This window comes from Sorex araneus, chromosome X, assembly GCF_027595985.1.
Source record: "Sorex araneus isolate mSorAra2 chromosome X, mSorAra2.pri, whole genome shotgun sequence".
NCBI classification, from domain to species: Eukaryota; Metazoa; Chordata; class Mammalia; order Eulipotyphla; family Soricidae; genus Sorex; species Sorex araneus.
In genome coordinates this window covers 163,539,502-163,551,101 of record NC_073313.1, presented here as the reverse complement: position 1 = coordinate 163,551,101, position 11,600 = coordinate 163,539,502, and the positions used below count along the sequence as shown (strand labels likewise).

The 11,600-nt window shown below is 61.0% G+C and overlaps 1 protein-coding gene across 1 annotated transcript in view; it reads right to left on the bottom strand.

Annotated features, from left to right (window-relative positions):
• Positions 1-3,479: 3,479 nt before the first annotated feature.
• Positions 3,480-11,600, bottom strand: part of TNN (tenascin N) — a 47,997-nt gene continuing 39,876 nt past the window's right edge. Inside the window, exons 9-15 of the mRNA XM_055121216.1 lie at positions 11,400-11,530; positions 9,260-9,392; positions 8,334-8,485; positions 7,444-7,540; positions 6,748-6,915; positions 6,018-6,181; positions 3,480-3,640 (exon numbers count right to left, since the gene is read on the bottom strand). Of these exons, the coding sequence (XP_054977191.1) occupies positions 3,548-3,640; positions 6,018-6,181; positions 6,748-6,915; positions 7,444-7,540; positions 8,334-8,485; positions 9,260-9,392; positions 11,400-11,530 (938 nt within the window). The 3' untranslated portion in view covers positions 3,480-3,547. The remainder of the gene's footprint in view (positions 3,641-6,017; positions 6,182-6,747; positions 6,916-7,443; positions 7,541-8,333; positions 8,486-9,259; positions 9,393-11,399; positions 11,531-11,600) is intronic.

Sequence of the window (11,600 nt, the reverse complement as noted above, 5' to 3'; positions counted from 1 at the left end):
TGGGATGCTGGGAATCGAACCGAGGTTGTCTGCGTACAAGGCAAACGCCCTCCCCACTGTGCTATTGCTCCAGCCCCAAGTGGACACGATCTTGAACCAGCACCGGGCCCGCCCCCCGCCCTGGGGTCCTCTGGGTGTTCCAGAAAGGGCAAAGGGTGACAGGGTGGTTTCCCAGTCAGGGGTGGTATGCAGGGGCCAGAGGTGTGGGTCATCTCCGAGACGGGGACACGGGGGGTTGTGACAGACGACAGCCGGACACAGGGACGGGGTGTGACAGGCAGGGACGCCAAGAGGCTGGACCATGAGAAACAAGGGTCGGGCAGAGGTAAGGACGCTGGTGCGGGGACAGGAGGTGGGCGAGGACCGGGCAAGTGGGAAGGGAAGACCGAAGGGGAGACCGGGAGCCGGGCGGAGCCGGGGATGACACACACACGGGCGCTTCCCACGGTGACAGGGTTCACAGCGGCATGAAACCGGACTGAAATTCTGCCCTGAGACGGCAGACGCCCCCGAGAGCCACGTCCGCCACCTGGAGGTGCTCTGTGGACAGAGCCCTGGGACCCCCAAGGCACTGGACACACACTCACACTCACACACACGCAGGCACATGCGCACACACACATGCACACACACGCACACGCACACACACGCACACACATGCATGCACACACGCACGCGCACACACACACGCACTACATGCAGATGGAACCAAAGGTCCTGTGGCCGGGGACAGCTCCCTGGGGTCCTCGGGACGGGGTCCTACGCGCGTGGGCAGCCGTGCCTGCTGCCGGCTGCGTCCCCGGAGGCCCAGGGAGGAAGACGCGGCACATGGCACTTGAGTGGCAGCGGGTGGCCTTGGGTCCCCAGCCCGTCACCACACACCCAGCCCCTCCTGGCTCGCCCTCGGCCTTTCCCTGGGGATCCAGAAGGCTCTGGAGAGGGCTGGGGAGGGGCAGCTGCTCCACCCCCCACACACACCACCGGGGCTTCGCTGTGACTCGCAGGGTGACTGTTGATTGGAATAGCCGTCATGTCGGGCAATACACACACACACACACACACACACACACACGCAGACACACATACATGCACAAGCACCTACATGCACACACAAGCACACAGACACATACACAGGTGCACACACACATACACATGTACATATGCACATACAAGCACACACGCAGACACATACACACATGCACACATATGCACATACAAGCACACATGCACATACACAAGCACACATGCATATGTGCACATATAGACATGTACGTACACACGCACATGCACTCAGACACAGACACACACATGCACACACATGTATGCACATGTACATGCACCTACATGCACATACAAGCACACACAGACACATGCACATGTGCACACATACACACGCATACATACACATGCATATACACACATACAAGCACACACAGACACATATGCACATGCACAAGCACACATGCATATGTGCACATATAGACATGCACGTACACATGCACAAGCACACATAGACATACACATGCACACATACACACATGTACACATACAAGCACACATGCACATATACATACACAGATAAGCACACATGCATGTGCACATATAGACATGCATGTACACATGCACAAGAACATACACACACACACACACACACACACACACACACGGTCTCTCTAGACCCGGTTCCCTGATTGGTGCATTAGCTCAGGCACCTGCATCACCACCAAACACAACTTCAGGCTGAGCCACACCACTGGGGCTGGGCTCTCCAAACCCGGACACCCAAGACGGAAGAATAGGGCCCCCCGCCCACCCCCCTACCCCGCACCACCCCCCGCCAGCCCCAGGAGTCCCCTTGGCCACAGTGGAGACCCAAGACGAGGCCCGGTGGGGCAACACTGCCACCTGCTGGCCGAAATGGGCACTGCAGGCTCCGCACCCTACCCCCTCCCCCGCCCCCAGGCCTGGGGCTTGACAGAAACTTCCAGATGCTGGGGACCGAGGGGAGGGTTTGCTTAGCACAGAAGACATTTCTTTTTCAGCCCAGATTTATCTGCTTTTCCTGCCTTGCCACTACGCCTGGTCCACAGTCTCTCCCACACGGCCCCCGGCCCCTGACCTCTGCCCTCTCCCCACGGTGATAACTCCTGGGGCCCCTCTCTCTGGCCCCTGGGGGCCCCCAGCATCTTGAGGGTTCGAGGGGCCTGGAGTGGCTGAGACGTCTCAGTTAAAAGGCAGCTTTCGTGATGTCACTTGACAAACACCCGTCCCGGGGGCCCCCATTCCCAGAGGAAGTAGGTGGCACGAGGAACCGTGTCTGGACTCTGTCCTGAGGGTCCCCGTCCCCCAGACCCTGTCATACACCTCCGCCCCGCCCCTTCATGTGTTTTTTTTTTGTTGTTGTTGTTGCTTTTTGGGTCCCACCCGGCGATGCTCAGGGCTGACTCCCGGCTCTGCACTCAGGAATCACTCCTGGCGGTGCTCGGGGGACCCTAGGGGATGCCGGGGATCGAACCCGGGTCGGCCGCATGCCAGGCCAACGCCCTCCCCGCTGTGCTGTCGCTCCAGCCCCCACGTGCTTTTGGGAGCACAGGGCTTGTGGCATTTCAGCCGGAGACTCAACCGCAAGACCAGAAGCCAGGAACGAGACGCACCACGCAGACAAGAAACCCAGCCAGACAAGAACCCCCTGCCGGCCTCCTGTGCAAACCCCACCTCCACGGGGCACGGAGGGTCCACTCAGACTTGGAATCCACGGGTGAAGGGAAAACAGAACAAAGCAAAAAAAATTTTTAAAAACAAAACAAAACAAAACGTTTTAATAGAATGGTATCTTTCCTCTCCGAACAGTAACTGAGCTATTTCAGGCGTTTGCGGTGTCTCAAGGGAAGAATAACCCCCCGGGGTGGGGAGAGGGGGGGACCCTGCTGGCCGCCAAGGGAGAGACCCAGGACCACCAGAGCTGGAGGCTTGAAAGTGGACGGAGTTAGTTTGTTCCGGGCCTGATGGAGACGGGTGAAGCATCGTGTCCAACAGGGGGCGCTGGAGAGCAGGTGCCCGGGACACGACGCGTCCAGGGCAGGGGCGCACTGGGGTGGGCTTCGTGCCCCCCTCACAACATGTGCAGAAGGGGGAAGACTCAGCCCTCTCTCCCGAGTCGAGTCAGACCACCGGGGCCCCGGACCCAGCACCCCCTTGGGGGCGTCTCTGAAGACACTTGTCCCCACGGGCCTCTGGAGCCCCCTCCCCAGATATCTGCAAACGGGGACGTGTGTGATCCTGGTTTTCTTTCGCCCTAATCCCAAACACAGCATGAGCCGGGGGGCACTGAGTGCTGGTGACCCCCAGGAAGCGGAGGGGGGCACTCTCTGGGGTCCTGCTCCCCCCCCCGCAGGTAGGTACCCACAAACTCATTAACACCCCTCCCCAGCCCCGCCGCCACCCCCCCACCACCCCTGCACGCGTCCCCACCCCCGGGCTGGCCTTTTCTCCCGCGACGACAACAATGACGGCTCAGGTGGGTGCTGGACCGTTCCGGTCCCCGCTCCTACTGTCCCCTGCTGTGGCCGTGAGGGCGGATTTTCAACTCCACGTGGGGGATGGAGAATTCGTGTCCTTTCCACGGCTCCCAGTTCACCCCCTAGGAGGGGAAAAGCACAACGTCAGGAAGAGGCGGGCGGGGTGTGACAGGAGCACTGAGGGGTCACTGTCACTGTCATCCTGTTGCTCATCAATTTGTTCGAGCGGGGTCTCTCATTGAGAGACTTATTGTTACTATTACTTATTGTTACATAGAGACTTATTGTTACTGTTACTTATTGTTACATAGAGACTTACTGTTACTTATTGTTACATAGAGACTTATTGTTACTGTTACTTATTGTTACATATCCAATATTTATTGTTACATATTGTTATATGTTACTTATTGTTACATATCAAATGCCTCGGGGAGCTTGCCAGGCTCTGCCTTGCGGGTGCGATACTCTCGGCAGCTTGCCGGGCTCTCCAAGAGAGGCGGAGGAATCGAACCCGGGTCGGCTGTGTGAAAGGTAAATGCCCAACCGCTGTGCTATCGCTCCAGCCCTCACGGAGGGGTGTGGCAGGGAAACGTCTGTCTCTGCTTAGGACAGACAGACAGTGGGGTGGCAGGATGACCTGGGAAGGGCGCCCCCGCATGGCTGTTGGGGTAGGACAGGCTGGCATAGGAGGTGAGGTCGGGGCTGCAACGCCCAGATCAGTTTCACTCTGCCCTGTTCTTTTCCTTCCCGACAAATCAGAGGCAAACATAAACGTATTAATTGGCCAATTGTGTCCAATCATTTTCAATTTAGATTGTTCCGAGATTAGCTCTGGGGTAACAAATGGGACCCGGCCAGCCCGGTTCCGTTTTGAAATGCCTTTTGACGGGGAGCGCGCAATCATATTTAATTCACTTAATAACCCTGCAACCTGGCCACGGCAGAGCCCAAGTGACCGGTTTTATGTATTTTAATTTGCAGGGTAAATAATAAACAAGAAGCTGAAAGCCGCGAGGAGCGGGAGAATTAACCGGATGGATGTCTCTTATTAGCAAGACCGGGACGGGTGAGAGCGGGCCACACACTGATCTCGCGGGCCACACACTGATCTCGTCAAAGGCCAGACCTCCTCCTCCTCCTCGGGTCTCCCTGTGGGAAGATTCTTCTTCCCTTGGAAAAATCCCAGTCTCTGAAACCAGCCAGGATGCACTGTCGCACTGCCGTCCCGTTGTTCATTGATTTGCTCGAGCAGGCACCAGTCACATCTCCATGGTGAGACTTGTGGTGACTGTGTTTGGCATCTCGAATACGCCACGGGGAGCTTGCCAGGCTCTGCCGTGCGGGCGGGATCCTCTCGGTAGCTTGCCGGGCTCTCCAGGAGGGACGGAGGAATCGAACCCGGGTCGGCTGTGTGCAAGGCCAACGCCCTCCCCGCTGTGCTATCGCTCCAGCCCTAGAAATGCCCTGATCTTTAGAGATGCTGGTGCTTGCAGGAACGCGGGTTCCAGACACAGCCGAGGACCAGGGCCCAGGATGGGGCGGGGCGGGGGGGGGGGGGGAGTGGAGACTGAGGACCCGGGGTGCAGGGCAGAGGCTGCCCCGGAGCGCGTTAGGTGTCGGGTGATGCTCAGGGCCCAGGGAGACGGAGAAATGACGGGGACGGGGGGGGGGGGTTAGAGTTTCAGAGCAAAGGGGAGGAGGGGCCTGGCCCCAGGTGCCCCCGAAACCCCGAGGGAGAGAAAAAGGGGCATCAGCAACACGGTGTAGTTGTACGAGGGTGGGTCGATTAGAACACAGTGCCTCCGAGGGTGGATCTGATTCCGGGCAGGAAAGGCTGGTTTCCCCGAGATCAGAGAGTTTGAGAGGCCGCCGAGACCCTCGACAGGGCAGTTAGGGGTGGAACGTTTTTCTTTTCCTTTTTGGGTCCCACCGGGCGATGCTCAGGGCTGACTCCTGGCTCTGCACTCAGGAATCACTCCTGGCGGTGCTCGGGGGACCCTATGGGATGCCGGGAATCGACCCCGGGTCGGCCGCGTGTCAAGGCCAACGCCCTCCCCGCTGTTGATCCAGCCCCAGGGGTGAAAGGTTTTATCCCATCCCTCTCCCCCTTCCCCGGCCCCTCCCCTGCCCCCCAAAATCCCATGGTGAAGCTTCCGTCCCCAGTGTGTGGTCCTGGGAGGCGATGTTTACTCCAGGCCTTGCGTGTGGGTGGGCCCGGCCAATGTCTCTTATCAGCAGAGCCTGAAGGGTCTGGGGGGCTGCAACTCAGACTTCACACACAGGAGTCCCGGGCGAGACCCCCGGCCCCCACGTGGTCCCCGAGCACCAAGCCAGCCTTGGAGCACCACCAGGGTTGCCCCCCAAACAAGCAAAAAGGAACCAGAACCAGAGAGCCAGGCCTGTCCAGCCCACGGGAGCCAAACCGCGGGACCAGGGGCCCCCCGGGGTCCACGCCTACGTCCACGCCTACGCCCACGCCTACGCCGGGGCGCCCACCTCGCTGTGCTTCGTCTCCCCGTATCTGCCGTTGGGGTTGGCCAGGTGGCAGTTCTTGTACCACCAGCCACCGTGGTGCGTCAGGGCGCAGTTGCTGAGCGCGATGTCGTTGTCGCGGTCGAAGGTGGTGAACTTCCAGCCGTTGTGGTAGGTGAGCGCGTCCCCTGCGGCGGCGGCACAGAGGGCGGGTGAGGGCCAGGACGGGGGCAGGGGGTGGGGCAGGGGCGCCCAGGGAGGGTCCCGCCGGAGGGGAAACGGGAACTGGAATGCTGGGAGAAACAGCACGGGCGATTCTGGCTTGGAACAGCGGTGGGATTCTGGGTAAAACGGCGCATGGAATTCTGGGAAACACAGCCAGTGAGATTCTGGCTTCAAGCTGCTTGTGCAGGGGCTGGAGCAAGAGCACAGCGGTGAGGGCGTTTGCCGTGCACGTGGCCGACCCAGGTTAGAGTCCTAGCATCCCCTAGGGTCCCCCAAGCACCACCAGGAGTGATTCCTGAGTGCAGAGCCAGGAGGAACCCCTGAGCATCGCCGGGTGTGACCCAAAAAAGAAAAAAAAATTTGTGCTTCAGTGCAACCTCTGAATTCGGGGTGTCGAGAGATGGGGTTCGCTCAGGATCTACGCGGGAACTGAACGTTTTAGCAAGTTCCACGCTGGGGAGCTCAGGGCTTCGCTGACTCCATCTGACCCCACCCCTGCCGGGATTGGGGGGAACCGGGGCTCACTCACCGGCCGTGCCCCGGTACTTGCCCACCGAGAGCTTGTAGCGCTCCTTGGCCGAGGCCACCTGGAAGGAGTCGTACACGGCGTAGGCGGACTCGTTGGCCGTCTGCAGGTCCACACGCACCTCGTAGCGGGTCGGGGTGCCGCTGGTGAGGTTGTGCAGTTTGTCCAGTCCTGAAGAGCAGGCGGAGAGGGGCCGCAGGAGGGCGGATGGGGCAGGGGTGAGGCTGGGTTGGACCCCTGGGGACCCCAACATCACAGGCCGCCCAGGGCTGCCCTGCCCACCACTCTCCTTTCTTTTTTTTTTTCTTTTTGGGTCACACCCGGCGATGCTCAGGGCTGACTCCTGGCTCTGCACTCAGGAATCACTCCTGGCAGTGCTCGGGGGACCCTATGGGATGCTGGGAATCGAACCCGGGTCAGCTGCGTGCAAGGCCAACGCCCTACCCGCTGTGCTATCGCTCCAGCCCCTTGAGGGTAACATTTGATGGTGCTCAGGGGTTACTCCCAACTCTGTGCTCAGGAATCACTCCTGGCGGTGCTCGGGGGACCCTATGGGATGCTAGGAATTGAACCTGGGTCGGCCGCATGCAAGGCAAACGCCCTACCTGCTGTGCTATCACTCCAGCCCCCCACCCCTCTCCTTTCTGATGCGGGGGCTCGCCCCTCCACCCCCTGCCCGCTGGGGCCCTCAGGCCCTACCCAGCCAGAACTCCTTTGTGGGGTCCCCAAAGCCCTCCACGTAGGTGCGCCAGCGCTTGAAGAAGTCCAGCTGGCCCGTGTTCCGTCTCTGGAAGACCTGGGGGGAGACAGGGAGCTCCGACACCCCGCGAGGAAGGAAGGGAGCACCCCCCCCTGCCGCCGCGCCTCTCCCAAGTCGGGGGTCCTGGGGTCTCTCTGGCACGACCTCCTCTTTCCAAAGGATTGGGGAGGCAGCAGGGGGGAGAGCGCGAGGGGTGATGGTGTTTGCCTTGCACGCAGCCGACCCAGGTTCCAATCCCAGCATCCCATAGGGTCCCCCGAGCACCGCCAGGAGTGATTCCTGAGTGCAGAGCCAGGAGTCAGCCCTGAGCATCGATGGGTGGGACCCAAAAATAAAATTAAAAAAAAATCAATAAAAAAGTTAAAAAATTAAAAGGAAGTAGATAAAAAAATAGAAATAAAAAAGTGCCCTGCTGCCTGTGGCGTCCCCACTGTGGTACCCGCTGACCAGCCTCGAGTCTCTTCCAGGCCGCACAGAGATGCTAAGGAGTCCATGCGTCCCTCACCATAGCTCCGGGGGGCCACCCTTCATGGCAGCTTTTTTGGGTCCCACCCAGTGATGCTCAGGGCTGACTCCTGGCAGTGCTCGGGGGACCCTATGGGATGCCAGGGATCGAACCCGGGTTGGCCACATGCCAGGCCCACGCCCTCCTCGCTGTGCTATCTACCGCCCTGTGCCCAAGGCACGTGCTTTAACCCCTGTCTGCCAGGATTATTTGGCCTGGGGGGGCCCCACCGTCAGGGGGCGAGTAGCCGTCGGAGGCCTGAGGTCTCTGCGGCCTGCTGTGCCTGGGTGGGACGTATTGGGGGGAGGGTCCCCGGGGACTCACGATCCAGCCGCCTCCGTCCGTGTCCATGTCGCAGTAGACCTGCAGGGGCCGGCCGGCCGTGCCATGCAGGAAGATGGTGTAGAGGCCGCTCCCGGCGTGGCCGTTCTGCTGGACCTGGCTACAGTCCGTGGGGTGCGGGAAACGGATGCCCACTGGGGCCAGGCAGAGGGGGATGGTAAGAGAAGGGGCGGCAGGCGAAACCCCCCGCCCCAACCCCCAGCGGGGGCCTTCCTTGGGTCCCCGGCCCCGGGGCAGGGTTCTTTGGTGACTCCCCACTACGCACAGGCTCTCAGTCAGCTCTCTCTGGCACCCCCTAGAATGTTCTAGAAGCAAGAGCAGGCGTGCGTCTCTTCCTTCCCCGTCGGGCTGCCTGATCTCCAGGGGGACAGTCCAGCTCTCGTCTGGCCTTGGTTACTGAACCGAAGGGCTGGGGGTTCTAAGCCTGCGGCCCCCCATTCTAGAACATCCCTAAGAATGTTCTAGGATGTTCTAGAACATCCCTAAGAATGGTCTAGGATGTTCTAGAACATCCCTAAGAGTGGTCTAGGATGTTCTAGAGCATCCCTGAGAATGTCCTAGGATGTTCTAGAACATCCCCGAGAATGTTCTAGGATGCTCTAGAACATCCCTGAGAATGTCCTAGGATGTTCTAGAACATCCCCGAGAATGTTCTAGGATGCTCTAGAACATCCCTGAGAATGTCCTAGGATGTTCTAGAACATCCCCGAGAATGTTCTAGAAGGAAGAGGAGGCTCGCCTCTGATCCTTCCCTAACCGGCTCCCCCAGCTCCAGGGAACATCCCAGCTCCTGCCTGTCTCTGGACGAGGGGATGGGGAGCGAGAGGGGGGTTCTGAGACCAGCCCCCCAATTCTGCGTCCCAGCGCCCCGGGGTCCCTCCGCCTTCCTCCAAGGCCTTCCCCCTTACCTGTGGCGAGGGCTGTGGACGTGCTGGGGCTGTGGCGCTCCCCCCGGAAGGCGACCAGGGAGATGGGGTAGGTCGCCCCCTGCTCCAGGCCCTGCAGCTCGAACCGCTGCTCCCCTGGCCCGAGGGTCACCTCCTAAGGGCAGAGTCGACGGTCGCAGCACCCATCACCCCAGGGATGTGCTTGGGGCCCCCAGGGCTGGTCACTGAGATGCTCGGGGCCCTCCAGTGCTCAGCCTCCCAGGAACGCAGGAGAAGGGCCATCTCTTGGCTCTGTGCTCAGGAATCCCTCCTGGCAGTGCTCAGGGACCCTATGGGATGCCGGGGATCGAACCCGGGTCGACTGTGCAAGGCAGATGCCCTCCCCACTGTGCAATATTCTGCACCATGGGGAACACGAGTTGAGATCAGCACTGAGCACTGTGGCTGAAGGAGCACCCACCAGCACCAAGCACTGTGGCAGGAGAAGCATCCACCAGCATTGAGCACTGCGGTTGGAGCAGCACCCACCAGCACTGAGCACTGTGGCTGGGGGAGCACCCGCCAGCACTGAGCACTGTGGCGGGAGCAGCACCCGCCAGCACTGAGCACTGTGGGGAGAGCACCCACCAGCTTTCCTCCCTGCTGAGCCGCCCGGGTCACTGGCTGCACCCACCCGGCGGCCCCAGGGGGGCGGCCACATGGTGCGGGTGTGGGTGCGGCCATTTCCCGGGAACCCGCCTTCCTCGGTGCGTGGGCCAAGGAGCCGGGCAGGGCAGCCTGGGGCGAGCCAGGCCCAGGCGGAAACCAGGCCCCCCCCCTTCGCTCCCCTCCACACAGGGCGGGAAGGGCCGTCTCCAGGCGGGACTCTGCAGACCAGCGGCCCCCTGAGGCCAGGCGGGGGCACAGCCCTGCCCCGGGGTCACCAACCCCTTCGCGCAGGAGCCACGGGCAGCGCCCCCGTCCCTGGACACGCTGGGAAATCACTCGGGCAATGCAGGCGCTGTCCCGGGGCGGGAGCCACGGTGCAGCGCGGGGGCGTGAGCCGTGCACGCGGCTGACCTGGCTCGACCCCAGACACCCCAGGTGGACCCCCCCCCAGCCCCACAGCCGTGCAGAGCCAGGAGTCAGCCCTGAGCACTGCCATGAGAGTCTCCAGAACAAAACCAAGCGCTCTGGCCCAGGGAGCAGAGAGATGGCTGCCCTCACACATGGCTGACCCGGGTTCAATTCCCAGCATCCCCTAGGGTGCCCCGGGCACCGCCAGGAGTGATTCTTGAGCACAGAGCCAGGAGTCAGCCCTGAGCATCGCCAGGTGTGGCCCTAACACCACCACAGAAAAGGGGGCTTTGACCCTTGGGGACTCAGGGGTAGAGGACAGGCGTTATATGAATGGGCCCAAGATTTCATCCCCTTTGCGTACGCACACACATGCACACGCACGCACACACATGCACACGCACGCACACACACGCACACACACACTCATGCACGCACACACACATGAACGCACAAATACACGCACACACGAACACATACACACATGCAAGCACACACATGCACACACGCGCCCACACACGCACACATGCACGCACACACATACATGCACACACGCACACACATGCATACACACATACAGCACACGCACGCACGCACGCATACACACTCATGCACGCACACACACGCACGCACACACGCACGCACATATGCACACACACGTCCTGAAATTCTCCCGAAGGAGACCAAGAAGCCAGATATGGAGGGCTTGAGAGATGGTGAAACAGGCTGAGCATGTGGGAGCCCCAGGCTAGACCCCCCTCCCTGCAGGATCCCTCCATCCATGGAGCACTGGGCCAAGGGGCTGGAGCGATAGCACAGAGGGGAGGGCATTTGCCTTGCACGCGGCTGACCTGGGTTCGATCCCCAGCATCCCATAGGGTCCCCCGAGCACCACCAGGAGTGATTCCTGAGTGCAGAGCCAGGAGTCAGCCCTGAGCATCTCCGGGTGCAACCCCCCCCCAAAAAAAAATAAAATAAGGATGTGGGCCAGAGGATAAGGCACTGGAGAAAACAACCCACCAACAGTGAGAAGAGTGCTGAGGGCACACGTGGGGGGGCGACCCAGCCAGCCCGGGCCCCGTTCTCCCGGAACCAGCACCCGTACCTTGGCGGTGCCATCCGGGAGCTGGTAGGTCAGGACGTAGCCGTCGATGGCAGCGTCGGGCGGAGCCCAGGTCAGCACCCCACCGGACTGCGTCACCGCGGATGGACGAAGGTTCTTGGGAGGGTCGAGATCTGCGGGTGCAGATGCCAGAGGGACATGAGCTCTGGGGAGGGGGCTCCCCACGCCCCCCTGCCCCGTTCT